The following is an 18,323-nucleotide window of genomic DNA, read 5'->3' as shown; positions in this document are numbered from 1 at the left end:
AGCCGCACTTCCTGCGTTACAATCGGACGCCACCGGCTGTAAGGCGAGGATGTGACAGGCGCTATAGGAATGCAGGTGCGGGGGGGCGCGGTTCTTTCTTTCCCCCCCCCCGTCGGCCAGGGTGGGGGCGGGAAGCGGAGACGGGAGCCTCTTCGGCACGAAGCTCCGCTGCCTGTCCCACGGACCCACGCTCCGGCAGGGAGACAGGGAGCGACCCGCTCCCGGTGCTGCCCCGTAATCCGATGCTTTCAAATTCTCACACTCTCTGCAAGTCTGAGCAGGCTGTGCCGGAGAGAGGAGCCACTGTTCAGTGCAACGTCTGCAGGATCGCTTCGGGGTCCTGCCCTGCACCGTGGACGACAGCCACCGCGCCCCCCCCCCACCCTTAATCAACGGGGCGGAGAAAACGTCACGATATTTCTGGTGTGGAGTGCAAGCAAGCGGGGGAGAGAGAGAGAGAGAGAGAGAAGCGGAGAGAGATCGCTTTTAAAAGCAAGGCAAGTACAATGCTGCCCTTGAAACTTAATCCATCGGGCTTAAACAGCATTTGCAGGGAGTCGGACTTAAAGAGGAAAAGCTGGAGACAATTGCCCAGCATTTATTTAATCCTGAGGGTGGCTTTTTTTTATTAAGAGGCTGAGGGGATGAGTGCAAATGGTTTAACAAAACTCCCCAGTGCCTTAAACTATATCACGCTTGCACCAGCTCGTTCAGCAGGGCAAGACCTGTAGCAGGTTGTCCCACGACGCCTCCCTCCAAATTGAATTGTTCAGCTCAAAAATCAAACAGGCTTCCCAAAAAAAAAACAACCACTTGCATTTATATAGCGCCTTTAACATAGTAAAGCTTCCCTGGAACATTATCAAACGAAGTTTGACTCCGAGCCACATAAGGAGATGTAAGGGGGACGGGCGACCAAAAGCTCGGTCAAAGAGGTCGGTTTTAAGGAGCGTCTTAAAGGAGAGAGACAGAGAGAGAGGGAGGCGGAGAGGTTTAGGGAGGGAATTCCAGAGCTTTGGGCCCCCCAGGCAGCTGAAGGCACGGCCGCCAATGGTGGAGCGATGGGAATCGGGGGGGATGGGCGAGAGGCCGGAATTGGAGGAGTGCAGAGATCTCGGAGGGTTGTCGGGGCTGGAGGAGGTGGCAGAGATAGGGAAGAGGATGAGGCCATGGAGGGGATTTGAAAATGAGGATGAGTATTTTAAAATGGAGGTGTAGCCGGACCGGGAGCCAGTGTAGGTCAGCGAGCACTGGGGAGGATGGGTGAACGGGACTCGGTGCGAGTTAGGATACGGAAAGGGGGGAGGGGGGTCGCAGCAGGAGTTTTGGATGAGCTGAAGGTTACGAATAGTGGAAGGTAGGCACGGGGGGGAAACATCAGACCACCCAGTGTGGGACTGAGCCTCGCTGGAGCCAGGAGGTGCCAGCTTGCATTCCATCAGCCTGCGCGGAGTTAACCGATCTCGGTAATAGGGACTGCTACAATTGAACTCAGGACCCTCGTTGGGGGGGGGGGGGGGGGAGGTGGCAGGTTGGAGTCTAGGATCTGTTCTGTTCACCGCTCTGAAGTGACCCCCGCCCCCCCCCCACCACCCCACCCCTTCCCCGGCCTCTGATTGTGCATCTGCAGCGCGGCGCGATGCCCCCCACAGTCAAATAGCCGCCCTGTCCCGGCTCCAAACGGCCTGCGCCTGTGTCGAAATAGTTTTTTGAGCTTGACAAAGCATTTTCCATCCCTTCCCCCTCCCTCAGCCCATCGGCCAATAAAAAACCCCCAACCATCACACTCCTGGCCGTGTTGCTACCCTCCGTAAACCTCAGTTCACCCAAAACCCTGCCTTGAGCATCCACACCCCCCCCCCCCCCACCCGCTCCCCACCGACTCCCATCGCTCCACCATTGGCGGCCGTGCCTTCAGCTGCCTGGGAGCTCTGGAATTCCCTCCCTAAACCTCTCCCCCTCTCTCTCCTCCTTTAAGACGCTCCTTAAAACCGACTTCGCAAACCCACCCCCCCCCCCACCCCCACCCCTACCCCTCTAGCATCTTAGTTAAGCCTCAGCAGAGGCAGGTTCTCCCAGGGCAGGTACAGCACGGGGTTAAATACAGAGTGAAGCTCCCTCTACACCGTCCCGTAACATGACCAGTCGACCGCTTGTGTGTAAGTGCGTTGAATCCTGAGATGGCGAGTGCGCTTCCTTTTGTGCGAGGGTCGAGGCGCGTCCCTGTGGCTGAGTGCTTGTTGTGTAAGTGCCGAGAATTAAGCCCTCGCCATTAGTAAGACAATCTGTCCTGCTCTGAATATCCCATATTAGGAATGGTGCAAGATTCAATTATTAAAACAGCATCAATGCTAATGCACAGCAGTGAAAACAATCGCAGCTACTGATGGACTCCATTAATATTTGAGTGTGCTTCCAGTTACAAACTGATAATCACCAGTTAGCCCTGTTCAGGGAGGGCTGTGTCAAGTGGAAGATATTTCTTATTTCAATTCGTCCCTCGGCAGCGCCCAACAAATGCTCCCTATCGGGCAAGCCAGATACCCAGGTATGGAGTTATATCGTTCTTTGACCTCTTTCCGTCCAACTATCCCTTTGGGTTTCCCGGCTCTACGGCTTGGGCGGGGGGGGGCGGAATTCTCCCCAGCTGTCCTGGGGCCCCAACATTCATCCCTCGACCAACGTCATGGTCGGGGGAAAATAACAAAAAAAAAGACGGGTGGTCTGGCTCGTTACCGCACTGCTGTTTGTGGGATCTTGCTGTGCCTTCCTCCAGCGCCACATGACGCACTCCAGAGGAAAGCACCCGGTTGGCTGCGAGGCGTTTGTGAGGCGGTGACGGGAACGTGGGTTGGCTTCATTTCGGTTGGCGGCCCCGCACATTCCGTCCCCTATGTCCTCCCCGGCGGCGGGAGTCTGGGGGTGGTGATTGGGGCCGGAATCTCCGCCTGATGTTTCTTCCCCCCCCCCCCCCACTCCAACAACTCCCCTCTCCGCCCCCTGTCACCTCCTCTTTCTCTCCACAGCCCCTCCCTAATTCAAGGGAATACTGAACTCTAGCCTCGGCCTGTTAGCACAGACACTCGGGGTGTGCTTTAACATTTGTTCGTCTCTCCTGGCAGACAAAGTCCCAAGAATCCGGAGAGAGCCTGGCCACATGACGGGGCTTGGAGAGGGACAAATGACACCCATGGCACAAGACTCCGACCACACTTACATCGACCTGGACAAGGGTTTCGCCCTCGCCTTCCTTGCCCTTCTTTGCCTCTTCCTCTTCGCCATGATTGTCCGCTGTGCCCGGATAGTCATTGACCCTTACAGTGCCATCCCGACCTCTACCTGGCAGCAGGAGCAGATCACCAACTGAGGACCATGGAGCTCTGGGAACGCTGCCCCCAAAATTCCTTCTGGCTGGCTGACCCGACTTGGTTCATCGCGACAGACTTGGCACGAGAGGATGCAGATGGCGAGGCGGGGGGGGGGGGGAGTGGGGGGGGGCCGCATCAAACGATCGGGGTTGGGGGGTTGGGGGGGGAGCCTGGATGCGATGGAGTTACAAGGTTATCCTGGCCGACTTCCCATCTTCCATAACCTTCAGCTCATCCAGAACTCTGCACCGGCCCCCACCCCCACCCCCACCCCCACCCATACCTCTCCCCAACCCCCCTGGCCACCGACCCGCTCCCCGGTATCCTAACTCTGACCGAATCCTGTTTGCCCATCACCCCACCCAGTGTGCCCGCTGGCCGATATTTTAAAAATTCCCGGCCTCGTGTTCAAATCCCCTCCGTGGCCTCCTCGCACCCAATCCCAATCTCCAGCCCCGACAACCCTCCGAGATCTCTGCGCTCCTCCAATTCCGGCCTCTCGCCCATCCCCCGATTCCCATCGCTCCACCATTGGCAGCCGGGCCTTCAGCTGCCTGGGAGCTCTGGAATTCCCTCCCTAAACCTCTCCACCTCTTTCTCTCCTCCTTTAAGACGCTCCTTAAAAACCGACCTCTTTGACCGAGCTTTTGGTCGCCCGTCCCCTAAAATCTCCTCATGTGGACTCCCATGAGGTGCCTTGTTTTTGTTGCAATATTTCCTTCCAACTGGTGGACATGTTGAGGTGGGAGGTTGGGTTGAGGGTTGAGGGCGGAGAATTCCCAGGCTGCATTAGGCCCTTAGTGTTCCTGCTGCGACTTCTACCAATCGGAGTACTCTACAGAAAATGTTAATTGCCCTCCCTCCCCCACCTCCATAGCTCACACAATTACAGTTACCTAAAATTACAGCCATTCGGCCCATCTGCTCCGTGCTGGTGTTTATGCTCCACTCGAGCCTCCTCCCACCCCCTCTTCATCTCACCTTATCCCCATATCCTTCTGTTCCTTTCTCCCTCGTGCGTTTATCCAGCTTCCCCTTAAATGTATCTCTGCGATTCCCCTCAACCACTCCCTGTGGTAGCCAGTTCCACATTCTCACCACTCTCTGGGGAAAGAAGTTTCTCCTGAATTCCCCATTGGATTTCTTACTGACCGTCTTGGCTGCTTACCTGGGATCAGGACTGGCCAACTCAACGCAATCAAAGCTGGGATCTTCCTGTTCTGTGTGGCTCACTCCCACAACTGGGCTGCAAAGCTATTGGCTCAGCAACTGGGGAGTCAATGAAAGTAGCCCTTGTAAGGTATCTACGCGACCTTTGCACTGTCCTCGATCCCCTTCTGATCTCAAGAAAGTAATTGTGGCCAGGGTTGATCGTCTCTTTTAACCTTTCCTTCCTTGTCTTTATCAAAAATGGTTCCAGTCCCTCAACCCAGTTGTAATCCATTGAAACAAACATCTGTGAGCATTTACCATGTCCGCATTTGTAATGAGAATCGCCTATGTCAACATGTCACGTTGTAATTAGACCCTCCTACCACTGGGGGCACTAATGTTCCAGAACGCTTTCCATAACCGGGTACAGCAAGGGGTTAGACACAGAGTAAAGCTCCCACTACACTGTCCCCATCAAACGCTCCCAGGACAGGTACAGCACGTGGGGATAGATACAGAGTAAAGCTCCCTCTAAACTGTCCAACTATATGCCTTAATCCTTGCCTTTGAAAATTGCCTTTAGTTTATCAGTGTGTTGAGTCACAGGACAGCCATCCCTCTGGTCTTTGTGAGTGAGATTACCAACATATAGAAAAAACTAAAACATGGTGCCTTGAACTGTCCCTTTTTCCTGAAGAGAGGAATTGCCACTGAATTTGGTATTCCACTTTGGGTGTCAGAAACTAGGTAGGTCTCTCACAGCGAGAATCCTCTCTTTGAAATTGACCATTGCTGAGACCCTATTCCCGCAGAAACAGCAAATCACGAAATGAGACTGAACTCATCTGATGCAAGTGGATATTCCCAACAGCACTTTGGGTATCTTGACAGAGAAATCTTATTTATGGATGACCTCTTGGGGGGAAATCGCATGAATTCCTGGGCAATCGCACAGAGCAATCTCGAAACCACATGGCAAAATCTCAAGATCTTATGGAGAAACCTCACAATCTCCTGAAATCTCACAATCTCGGGGAGAAATCTCAAAATCTCATGGAGAAATCTCAAAAATCTCATGGAGAAATCTCAAAAATCTCATGGAGAAATCTCACGGTGGAATCTCAAAATCTCGTGGAGGAATCTCACAATCTCGTGGAGGAACCTCACAATCTCGTGGAGGAACCTCACAATCTCCTGGAGGAACCTCACAATCTCCTGGAGGAACCTCACAATCTCCTGGAGGAACCTCACAATCTCCTGGAGGAACCTCACAATCTCCTGGAGGAACCTCACAATCTCCTGGAGGAACCTCACAATCTCCTGGAGGAATCTCACAATCTCCTGGAGGAATCTCACAATCTCCTGGAGGAATCTCACAATTATCCAGATAAATGTACACTTTCTACAGCCTTAAAAAACGCACAACTTTCACTGTCTATACTGCAAGCTAGCGTCCTGTATAATTTATCTGGAAAAGTTTTTTGAAAGGTATCTGTCTTTTTAATTTTCAAAACAATTCTTCCATGCTGAGGCCACCACAATAAAAAGTGCACCTTGATTCTGCTCACCCTTTGCGATCCGAGATTTACTTGATGGATTCCTGGCAGTTGCATTTTTCGATCTGATTCCCATCATTGATGCTGTAAGGAACTGACCTTTCCTCAGGAAGTCCGCCTTAGGTCACAGGTCACCAGAATGTAGTCTGGGGTCACAGGTCACCAGGGCGTTGTTGGCCTGGAGTCACAGGTTGTCAGGGAGGTTTTTGCATCCATGTCATGCCAAAACATTGGGATCCCAGAGCCACAGTGTGCTTGTTTGTTGTCACTGTGGTCAGGGCCCTCGCTGGCCAATTGTCACAGTGTGCCAGGATGGTCTATCACATTGACTTCCTGCTCACTGAGTTCCCTATCTCAGTCTCACTGCCTGTACGTGGTGGAGGAAGGTTACCTATATCCAGGCTTGGGCTGATAAGTGGCAAGTAACATTCGCACCACACAAGTGCCGGGCAATGACCATCTCCAACAAGAGAGGATCTAACCATCTCCCCTTGACATTCGATGGCTGAAACCCCCACTATCAACATCCTAGGGGCTACCATTGAACAGAAACTGAACTGGAGTAGCCATATAAATACCGTGGCTACAAGAGCAGGTCAGAAGCTGGGAATTCTGCGGTGGGTAACTCACCTCCTGACTCCCCAAAGCCTGTCCACCATCTACAAGACACAAGTCAGGAGTGTGATGGAATACTCTCCACTTGCCTGGATGGGTGCAGCTCCAACAACACTCAGGAAGCTCGACACCATCCAGGACAAAGCAGCCCACTTGATTGGCACCCCATCTACAAACATTCACTCCCTCCACCACTGACACACAGTGGCAGCAGTGTGTACCATCTACAAGATGCACTGCAGCGATGCACCAAGGCTCCATAGACAGCACCTTCCAAACCCACGACTTCTACCACCTAGAAGGACAAGGGCAGCAGATGCATGGGAACACCACTACCTGCAAGTTCCCCTCCAAGTCTCTCGCCATCCTGACTTGGAACTATATCGGCCGTTCCTTCACTGTCGCTGGGTCAAAATCCTGGAACTCCCTCCCTAACAGCACTGTGGGTGTATCTACCCCACATGGACTGCAGCGGTTCAAGAAGGCAGCTCACCACCACCTTCTCAAGGGCAATTAGGAATGGGCAATAAATGCTGGGGCCTGGCCAGTGACGCCCACATCCCGTGAACGAGTATATAAAAAAAAAAATTAGAAAGCCGGCAAGCTCACCGGGTAGAGGCCATTGCAAGCATGTGTCAGCAGCAACCTGACCTTAACTAAGGGCCACCCACCCCTGGTCTGCGCTGAGGTAGCTGGACTCAGCCAGGGCAGCGGCTGGTCCACCAGAATTGGTCTCAGTACTGCTGGACTGGGGATAATCAGCTGGGGGGAGGGCAGGGAGTGTGGGGGGGGGGGGGGGGGGTCACGGTCCTGATCACCATTGCCCGAAGTGAAGCGCATGGGTATTGAATGAGGAAAGGGATCAGTGACGGCTGTGATGCTCCCACAATCGAATAGCTGGCCGACCGCTCACCCACGAAGAATGTGTTTCCCTTTCTTCAGACCTACTGTAAGGGGGGGGGGGGTGGAAGGGTGCACGGTATAAAGCTGTTTTGCCCCCACACTCTGTCTAAACCTCTGAGACTGAACAGGCCGGGGGGGGGGGGGGGGGGGGGAGGGGGGTTCTTTTCTCTAGAGTAGAGAAGGCTGAGGAGTGACCTGATTGAGGGCTTTAAAATGATGAAAGGCTTTCGATAGGGTAGACGTAGAGAAGATGTTTCCACCTGTGGGGGGGGGGGGGGGGGGGTGGGGGTGACCAGAACTAGGGGGGGCCATCAATATGAGACAGTCACTGATAAATCCAATGGGGAATTCAGGAGAAACCTCTTTCTCCAGAGAGTGGTGAGAATGTGGAACTCGCTACCACAGGGAGTGGTTGAGGGGAATAGCGGAGATGCGTTTAAGGGGGAAGCTGGATAAACACATGAGGGAGAAAGGAATAGAAGGATATGGGGATAGGGGGAGATGAAGAGGGGGTGGGAGGAGGCTCGTCTGGAGCAGAAACACCAGCACGGAGCGGATGGGCCGAATGGCCTGTTTCTGTGCTGTACACTCTATGCACTTTTATGCAAAATCCTGAATAAAATTTCTCGAACGGAATGAAACCGTTCATTGCTGTATCACACACAGCCGCCAGAGAGCATTAACACAGTCACAGGTCTGTGAAACACTGACGCCTGGTGACAGCCAGTAGTTACTGCAGCATGCTTGTGTTTAAAAACTTTGAAGATTAAATATTTCCAATTTATAAATTTCTCTATCTGACCAACTATTTATCTCAGACTCGATGAGGTAAAGTCTCCAGTTGTATGAGGAGAGATTGAGTCGGTTAGGATTATATTCGCTGGAGTTCAGAAGAGTGAGGGAGGATCTCATAGAAACCTATAAAATTCTAACAGGACTTGACAGGGTAGATGCAGGAAGGATGTTCCCGATGGTGGGAGAGTCCAGAACCGGGGGTCATAGTCTAAGGATACGGGGCAAACCTTTCAGGACTGAGACGAGGAGAAATTTCTTCACCCAGAGAGTGGTGAGCCTGTGGAATTCGCTACCACAGAAAGCAGTGGAGGCCAAAACATTATATGTTTTCAAGAAGGAGTTAGATATAGCTCTTGGGGGCGAAAGGGATCAAAGGATATGGGGGCGAAAGCGGGAACAGGTTACTGAGTTGGATGATCAGCCATGATCACAATGAATGGCGGAGCAGGCTCGAAGGGCCGAATGGCCTCCTCCTGCTCCTATTTTCTATGTTTCCCGTCACTTAGCCAATTTCATATCCATCCTGCCACTGACCCTTTTATTCCATGGGCGATTACTTTGCTGAGAAGCCTCTTGTGTGGCACTTTATCAAAAGCCTTTTGGAAGCCCATGTACACCACATCAACTGCATTACCCTCATCCACCCTCTCGGTTACCTCAGCTAAAAAAAAACACAAGCAAGTTAAACACAATTCGCTCATAACAAATCGGCGCTTGCTTTTCTTAAGCAGTCCGCATGCGTCCGAGTGAGTGTTAATTTGGTCCTGAATTACAATTTCTAAAATATTGCCCACCGCCCAGGTTAAACGTGACTGAGCTGCAGTCGCTGAGCTTGTCCTGACACTTTTTTAAAAAAAAACATGGGGGTGTAACATTTGCTCCGCTTTACAAAATTTGGGCCAGAGGCTTGAGGCCACAGCGCAGTTATTGTTCTTCAGTGGGTAAATATGGCAGCCATTTAGTGCACAGCAAGATCCCGGCAAACAACGACGAATTGAATGCCTAACTTGCCTGGTTTGGTTTGAAGGATAAATATGGTCCATTGTGCTTCTCCCGATGGCAGCCATGGGATCACTTCCATCCACCTGAGAGGGGGGGGGGGGGGCCTCAGTTCCACATCCCATCGGGGAGACGGCACCTCCGACAGTGCAGCACGCTGGGAACGTCAGCCTGGATTACGGGCTCAAGTGCCGGGAGCAGTAGGGGGGGGGGGGGGGAGGGTCTCGAACCCCCAACGTTTTAAACTCAAAAATTTGTGGCATAATACACCCGCACACGGACGCACACCAACACGGACATGGGCACCCCCTCCTCGACTGAGGCACCATTCTATGCTGCATGCCACTTCGCATTGCTACCCACCTAATGGACTCTGACCTGCAGTGCAGTTAATCCCGATGAACTGTGAGCAACTCCACGGGAGGTCCACGAGCAGCCTTCTTTAAAATGGCGACGAGGTTCGGGGAGGGTCTATCGGCCCTTGGAGAGGGTGCACTGTCGAGGATGACGGACATTGCCACGACACCACCTGAAGTGCTTGCGGGGAGGTATCGCTGTGAAACCTCACACAGTCGGGCAGCCCGCCGCTAACTCATCGGCCACGCAAAGGACGGACACGACCAATGGCAGCAGGCGGGTCTGCGCTGGGGAAGGAAGGAGGCAACGAATTGCATTTCTCTAGCGCCTTTCACCACCCCCGCTACGTCCCAAAGCCCTTCACAGCCAACGACGCACTTTGTGAAGTGTAGCTTGCCGCTATAATGGAGTCGTTGGCTGGGAGCTCGGGAATTCCCTCCCTAAACCTCTCTGCCCCCTCTCTCTCTCCTCCATTAAGACGCTCCTTAAAACCGACCTCTTTGACCGAGCTTTTGGTCGCCCGTCCCCCTGACACCTCCGCCCGTGGCTCGAGGTTACGTTCCGACACTGAGAACGGGCGCGAGGCGCCTCGGGGCAGTTTCCCGCACGGAGGGCGCCGTGGGAATGCAAGCTCCTGTTGCTTCGGAGAGGGCCAGCACAGGTGCCGACGGACCGAACGGCCTCCTGCTGCGACACCACCCACCCCGACAAAAAAACAAGACGCAGGAACGCAGCTAAATGATCTCAGTTTTATTTCAATCAGGGTGACCGCCTCCCCCCCCCCCCCACCCACCCCTCCCCCGATCGTCCGCGCACACTGGCGCCTCAGTCTAGCGACCCGCCCTCGCAACATGAAGGATGGTGGGATGATTTTTAAAAATGTGTATGTGAGCGCATGTGTACCTGCGTGCGTGTGTGTCTCTGCCTGCGTGTGCGCAATTTCGGGGCGGGACAAGAGTCGCCGGGCAGATTAGCTCCCATCACCAGCAACCCCCACCCCCTACTGAAGTTTCAGGCGCTCCCCACAGCCCCTGGGTTGCGTGGACCCCACTCTCGCACCCCCCCCCGCCCAAACGCCACCCTCTCCCTCACCCCGGCCTTGTAGAAAGACAGTGTAAAGTGCCAGCAAAGTGCCCGGGAGAGGGTGATAGTGGGTGGGCAAAGGGCGGGAAAAAAAAAAAAACAAAGAGCGTGGGCGCAAAATAAAATTATTTCAGAAAACGAACGGACAAACAAACAAACAAACAAAACAAAAAGCTGAGAATCGAATATTCTAATCTGCGACGAGATTTAAAAAACCAACCAGTGGGAGTAACGGTACATCTGAAGTGTCCGAAAGGGGAACTGAACAGTTCCTGCAGCAGAAAAGGACATCTCTGAATAATCCCCTGCTCCCTCATTCATTCAGTCACAAAAAACGTGGCAAACCCCCCCCGCCTCACTGACCCCCACCCACACCTCCCCCCCACCCCCACCTCCCCCGACGTTTCCTTTCCCCTCCCTCCCGCATTTGAAAAGTAAAAGTTCTCATTTATTAAACTAGGAAAAAAGTTCCAAATCCAAAAAAAAAAAGAGACAAAAAAAAAATAGGAAACCCAAATATATAATATCGATTAAGTTCGAGTCATGCAGAAACAGGGTTTATTCCGAGACTTTTTTTTTGCTTAAATCTTCTGCAGCTTCTCTCCGACGACCATGGGATTTTCCTTCCGAAGTTTCTCTGCTGCGTCAGCTTTGTAATCGAAATGACAATCGTGCATGTCCGAGTATCGGTGAACACAGCAATACAGGTTTCCGCACCGGCATTCAAATCCTGGGAACGGGAGGAATCGCAGGGCAGTCTCAGCAGGCAATTCAAAGGCACGCACCTCACCCCAGCTCCCTCTGTATCCAACTTTAATCTTGGCCCCTCCCTATGTCTGTCACCTCCTCCAGACCCTAACCCTAACCCTCCGAGATCTCTGCGCTCCTCCAATTCCGGCCCCCCCCCCCCCCCACCCCCGATTCCATCGCTCCACCATCGGCGGCTGTGTCTTCAGCTGCCTGGGAGCTCTGGAATTCCCTCCCTAAACCTCTCCGCCTCTCTCTCCTCCTTAAAACCGACCTCTTTGACCGAGCTTTTGGTCGCCCGTCCCCTAGTATCTCCTTATGCGGCTCGGGGTCAAATTTTGTTTGATAACGCTCCTGTGAAGTACTACGTTAAAAGGCGCTATAAAAATGCAAGTTGGCACCGCTATGTTTTCGCAGGTGCTGCCTATCATGGCGGCTCAGCCAATGTGCATATTTAGAGCAGAAGAGCGCGTCACAGTCAAACTCGATGCTGCCTTCCCACCATCTCCCTCCCCTTTGACCTCTACCACCTCGAAGGTCAAGGGCAGCAGACGCATGGGAACACCACCACCTGCAAGTTCCCCTCCAAGTCACACACCATCCTGACTTGGAACTATATCGGCCGTTCCTTCACTGTCGCTGGGTCAAAATCCTGGAACTCCCTCCCTAACAGCACTGTGGGTGTACCTACCCCACACGGACTGCAGCGGTTCAAGAAGGCAGCTCACCACCACCTTCTCAAGGGGGCAATTAGGGACGGGCAATAAGTGCTGGCTTGGCCAGTGACGCCCACATCCCAAAAATGAATGTGCACTTGCTCCAACACGACTGGGATCCTGGCTGCGTTCACCCCTCCATTACCTGGGGAGGGACTGAACCCCCAATACCCAAGAATTCCAAAGCTCCAGTGAACCTGTGCTGAAATGTGGGCATAGCACGGAAACGGGCTAGTCCAAACCATGACCAGAACTGTGCACAAGTGCGGTCTTAACGAGGGGTCGGGCACAAGTCTCACATAACTCACCCGCTTCTTTAAAACATTCTAATTCTGTAGCGGCCGCAGTGCTTTGTTTGCTTTTATTTTTGCGGCTTGGGGGAAATGACCGCTGCTGTGATGCCTCCATTAGTCCAATAGCCGGCTCTCGCTCACTAGTTCCTGTCTAACCCGTTCCCCCAGTTACAGATGGAGGGGCTCGGGGAGGGTGTGGCAAGCTAAGGAGCACTTTTCACATCCTCAGATCATCCCACTGCCCCCCACTATTTTATGCACAGCAAGATCCCACAAACAGCAATGAGATAAATAATTTTTAAGAATAAAAAGTGATATTGGTGGAGGGATAAGTATTGGGCCCCCCCCCCCCCCCCACCCCGGCCAGGACACTCTCCCCCCACCACCCACTTGTCTTTCAATAGCAGCCGTGGGATCTTCTACATCCACCCGAGAGGGGCAGGCGGGGAGCCTCGGTTGAACTTTTCATCCTGGAAGACGGCACCTCCGGCAGTGCGGCACTCCCTCAGCAGTGGCTCTGGGAGTGTCAGCCTGGATTATGGGATCGAGTCCCTCAAGCGAGACTCGAACCTATGGCTCAGAGGGACCCGCTGAGTCACGGCAGGGCCAATAAATGCGCCAGTAGCAAACGGCTGGGTCTTAAAGGGACCACTCCCATCTGACAAAATTTGGGCGTGTGGGGAGAAAGGGGAGAGACATTCCATTCCAGTCCCCATCCCATCCCATCCCCCACCTCTCACCCGTTAGTCCGACTTTTTTCTTGCACAAGAAGCATCGATTCCGTTTCTTGTTCTTCTCCGGAGATTTTTCCGAGTCTTCCTGAGATCCCTGCGGATCGTCGGCCGCCGATGAGGAAGCTGGAACAAAAGATCCCGACAAGATCGTAAGGACGAGCGGCCGAGGACAAGAAGAATTCGAGGGGGCTACCGGGGAGGGGGAGCAAAGAGCGGGACCGGGCGAGTTGGGCGAGCACAGACACAATGGGCCAAAGGGCCTCATTCTGTGCTCTCGCCATTCTATGGTTCCTTTGGGGCAGGGGGATCGACCTAGACACAGCTATTGGTTTTGAAGAGGAGCTGAGGTGGGCCTATGATCCTCCACAAAAGGGGAGGTACCGCTGCCCCTCTGCGTGGACCCCATTTACTAACTATCGGGGTACGATGGTGTCGGGGGCACACACACGTTACTGGACCAGCAACGCAGGACTAATACCCCGAAAACACACGTCCCAAAATTCACCTTTTGAGAATCTGAATCCAGTCTTGACGCAAAGCGAGCCGGAAATTTAAAAAAAAAAGACGCGTTTCGGTAAAAGTGATCGCGAAGCTGTCTGAATTGGCGGAAAAAAATAAAAATAAACCCCCCCCCCCACCCCCTCCCCACCACTGACTGGTTCACTAACCTCCCGTCAGGAAAGGAAACCTGCAGCCCTTATCCAGTCTGGGCCTGGATGTGACTCCCGTCCCACGCCAACATGGTTGACGCTTAACTGCCTTCTGGAGTGGGCCTCGCGAGACGGTCACCGAGCCCAGCGCACCGCTTAATATCGGCCCACGGCTGACAGCAGCTCGGAAAGCAGAAAAATCGATCCCGGGGGGGGGGGGGCCTCCCAGACCATCGAGACTGTGTCGGACACAGTTATCGCAACATAGAAACAGGCCATTCGGCCCATCTGCTACGTGGTGTTTCTGCTCCACACGAGCCTCCTCCAACCCCCCCTCTTCATCTCACCCTATCCCCATATCCTCCTATTCCTTTCTCCCTCATGTGTTTATCCAGCTTCCCCCTTAAATGTATCTCTGCTATTCCCCCTCAACCACTCCCTGTGGTAGCGAGTTCCACATTCTCACCACTCTCTGGGGAGAGAATTCCTGAATTCCCCATTGGATTTATTAGTGACTGTCTGAGATTGATGGCCCCCAAGTTCCGGTCTCCCCCCACAACTGGAAACATCTCTACGTCTACCCTATCGAAACCCCTTTCATCATTTTAAATCAGGTCACCCCTCAACCTTCTCTGTTCCCCCTTGTTCTGGACTCCCCCACCCCCCACCAGAGGAAATAGTTTCTCTCTATCGACCCGATCGAATCCTTTAATCGTCTTAAACCACCCTCGATTAGATCACCCCCTTAATCTTCTACACTCGAGGGAATACAAGACGAGTCTGTGTGACCTCTCCTCGTAATTTAACCCTTTAAACCTTGGTAAAATGGACTTAGGTCACAGATCAAACATGACCGCATTGAATGGCGGAATAGGCTCAAGGGGCTGAACGGCCTCACCCCGTTCCTATCATTCTGAGGAAAACTTCCACGAAGCTTGAAGATTGGGGGTGGGGAACTCCGCTACATTCCCCTTCCCCGAACACCAACACTGACCAACCGCCCCCCCACCCCCCCCACGAGGCTCTTACCTTCCAACGTCTCCTCCTTTACCGCCTCTTTATTCTCTGAAGTGGCCATCTGCAACGCTTGGCTGAGGGGGGGAAGGAGGAACAGAAGGGGTTAACTCCGCACGGCGAGGGGGAACCGGGACGAGCCCGAGTCGTGCAAACCGCAGGACGCGGTTCTGGGTGGCACGGGTCGGGGGGGGGGGGGGGGGGCAAAGCGACACCGGCTTCGTTCAAGGCAGCCCCTGTTCATGCGAGGACCCCGATTCAAAGCACAGGCAAAGAATTTGGCCGCACTCGTCCGCCATTTTGTTTCGGCCATGCCGTTCATGAGCCTCAAAGCCGAAGCTACTGAGCAAACGGCGAACTGCTTTTTTTTTTTCTTCTTTCCAATCATGGACATAGGGGCACATCCCACCTACCCATGCCCAGAGAACTTGAGCACGGGTTGGCAAAAGCCCAAAGCTGTAAGATTCTGTAAAACTGGTAAGGGTCTCGTGGCTTTGGGCCTATTATCTGGAGCTAAGAATCCCAAACCTCTCAGAACAGTCAACCTCTTCCAAGCTTCCCATCAGACTGTCAACCGCCAATAGCACCCGAGAGAGCTGCAGGGTTGGCCAGCTCAGGGCATGGTTGCCCGAGACCCGCACGATGGAAGATCAACCAAGTCCCAAACTTCCCGTTGACTGACGTGGCGCCAAGTTGCCTTCTCCGCGACATTTCTTAGAGGTGTCCGGCCAAAAGGTGGTACCTCAAACACCCCAGAGAAAAGCCCTTCCCCCTCTTTGGAACAGGAGTCGCCTCCGCGAGGCCATCAAAGCCCTACCTGGTGCTCTCCGAGACGCCTGATCCCGATGAGGAGTCGGCAGCGACAGCTACGGGCGATGGGTCCTGCGAGTTGGCCTCTGTACTCTGAACTAGCACTGGATCTGAAGGCGCGTTACTTGCTGTGGCTCCTGTTCATGGGACGTATATAACCGTTAAAAAGCTTGCCTTGGTCACGCACGGCCTCTGCGCAAACCTTACTTCCTGCTCCCAACGGCTGTGGGCGGCATGGGGTTTTTCCGCTTTGCGTCAACATTTCCCACTTAATTTTGCTATGTCAACGGTCACGCTGCAGTTGCAGGCTCCAGCCACTAGGTGACGCCGCGGTGGAAGTTGCTGAAATCTCCCAAACGCCTTCACCAACTTGTAAAAAAAACTTTATATTCAACTGACTGACAGCAATACCTTGGGGCAATTTACCGACATATTACAAAAAAATGTAACAGGGGGATGTCACGTCTGTTCGATTTGGTGGAAGGATTACAAGACAATGACGATTTAACCATCTAAACATCAACCAAACCTTCTCTTCACCCACCCCCACCCCACTCTTTTTTCCCCACGAAATATGGCAGCTCTTGCTGGAGTATGGTTCAACGGGGCGCAGAAGAGGCTTGAATGCAGCGTCCTGCGAGCCGGGGGCGAGGGAGGGTGGTGTTTTTCGGTGAGGCTGTTTGACTGCATGAGGCATCACGGCCGAGCCGATCTCATTCCCACCCGACCTCGGAGAGGGCGCGGCGGGAGATTTACCGGAATGGGAGCAGGGATGAGGGACTCCAGTTGACGTGGAGAGACTGGGAGAAGCTGGGATTGTTCTCCTTTAGAGCGGAGAAGGTTAAGGGGGAGATTTAATCGGGGCGTTCAGAATCAGGAAGGGTTTTGACGGAGTAAATAAGGAGAAACTGTTTCCAGTGGCAGGAGGGTCGGTAACCAAAGGGGGAGAGGAGCAGAATTCTTTTTAACGCAGTGAGTTGTTGTGATCTGGAACGAGCTGCCTGAAAGGGCGGTGGAAGCAGATTCAATAGTAACTTTCAAAAGGGCAATTGGATAAATACTGGAAGGGGAAAAATGTGCAGGGATATGGGGGGAAAGAGCGGGGTGAGGGGAGTGGGACTAATTGGATAGCTCTTTCAAAGAGCCAGCACAGGCACGATGGGCCGAAGGGACTCATTCTGTAGCTGAGAGATTCTGTGACCATTTTCCCCCTCCACCCAAAGCCTTCCTACAGGGATCACTGGACAACATTTGGGAGCAGGACTCTTATTCGCTTCCTCCATCATCAACCCCTCCTCAATTTGCCAACCGCCCTTAACCCTACTAACCGGCTCCTTTGCATTTAGCGTCCGTGACCCTTTGACCTTTACACCCTTGTCCCCTTCCCAGTTCTGAAGATGGGTCAAAGTGATCCCGGGGTTAAATTAGGAGGACAGGTCGCACAGACTGGGCTTGTGTTCCCCTCGAGTGTAGAAGATTAAGGGGGTGATCTAATCGAGGGGGTTTAAGATGATTAAAGGATTCGATCGGGTCGATAGAGAGAAACTATTTCCTCTGGTGGGGGGGAGGGGGAGTCCAGAACAAGGGGGCAGAACCTTAACATTGGAGCCAGGCCGTTCAGGGGTGATGTCAGGAAGCACTTCTTCACACAAAGGGGAGTGGGAATCTGGAACTCTCTTCCCCCAAAAAGCTGTCCAGACTGCGAGGGTGGGGGGGGAAATTTCCAAACTGAGATGGAAAGATTTTTGCTGGCCTAAGGGTGACGGAACCAAAGCGGGGAGATGGAGGTCAAGATACAGACAAGCCGTGATCCAACGGAGTGGCAGAGCAGGATGGAGGGGCCGAATGGCCTCCTCTTGTCAAGGCGACCACTTGGTTGCCTTGGCTACTGTGCCATTTTCCCTTACAGGGAGAAGGCGCCCCACCGCCCCCCACCTCAAATTTCCCCCACTACCATCCTGGGGTGTTGCTGCTCTTGGTTGCCATGGCTACCAGGCTAACCACGTCCACCTTGCGTCCAACGTCATCCGACCCGATTCAAGCCTTAAACAGAGTGGGGCCCTCTGGACCCAAGCAAACTGCTCCCCCCACCCCCCCACCCCCCTCCCTCCCTCCCTCGACCCCACTCCACTCCACCTTTGACCCCTGACCCTAGGCCGCCTGCAGCTCTCCCCGTTCAAATTAAGAGCTGCTGAGAGGGCGGGGCGGACGGTGAAGGGGTGGGGAGGAGGGAGGGGAGGGGAGGAGAGAGGGACTCCTCATACCCGGTGGACTTATTCGCTCGCTGCTGTTCTGTTTCTGCAGGTACTCCTTATAGCAGACGGAACACATTCCATTTGTGCGGGGGGTTTCCATAGAAACCGCAGCCTGTCGGGCACAACATAGGTACTTGGCTCTGCTTGGTCTCCTGCGCCATGTTGCTCCCTTGTCCTGCAACAGAAAAGGGGAGAAAAGAGGACAAAAAAAAAAACATTTTGGATATTTCGACGAGTCAACGGGGAAAAAAAAAGCACAGACGCACAAATGTACAA

At 53.4% G+C, this 18,323-nt stretch overlaps 2 protein-coding genes across 2 annotated transcripts in view; one reads left to right on the top strand and one right to left on the bottom strand.

Annotated features, from left to right (window-relative positions):
• The first annotated feature begins 427 nt into the window (after positions 1-427).
• LOC137356981 (cortexin domain-containing 1 protein-like) lies at positions 428-6,079 on the top strand. Its single transcript, XM_068022887.1, has 2 exons — positions 428-497; positions 3,123-6,079. Exon 2 carries the CDS (start codon positions 3,158-3,160, stop codon positions 3,365-3,367), a length of 210 nt encoding a protein of 69 aa, XP_067878988.1. The 5' UTR covers positions 428-497; positions 3,123-3,157; the 3' UTR covers positions 3,368-6,079.
• Positions 6,080-11,329: 5,250 nt separating this feature from the next.
• The window catches only part of LOC137356938 (AN1-type zinc finger protein 6-like), an 11,794-nt gene continuing 4,800 nt past the window's right edge, over positions 11,330-18,323 (bottom strand). Inside the window, 6 exon segments of the mRNA XM_068022810.1 lie at positions 11,330-11,558; positions 13,325-13,441; positions 14,998-15,059; positions 15,800-15,929; positions 18,057-18,138; positions 18,140-18,222. Coding sequence (XP_067878911.1) covers positions 11,410-11,558; positions 13,325-13,441; positions 14,998-15,059; positions 15,800-15,929; positions 18,057-18,138; positions 18,140-18,208 — 609 coding nt within the window. The 5' untranslated portion in view covers positions 18,209-18,222 and the 3' untranslated portion in view covers positions 11,330-11,409.

Source organism: Heterodontus francisci, chromosome 46 (genome assembly GCF_036365525.1).
Source record: "Heterodontus francisci isolate sHetFra1 chromosome 46, sHetFra1.hap1, whole genome shotgun sequence".
Lineage (NCBI taxonomy): Eukaryota > Metazoa > Chordata > Chondrichthyes > Heterodontiformes > Heterodontidae > Heterodontus > Heterodontus francisci.
The sequence above is the reverse complement of the archived record's forward strand: the minus strand, read 5'-3'. Positions and strand labels throughout refer to the sequence as shown.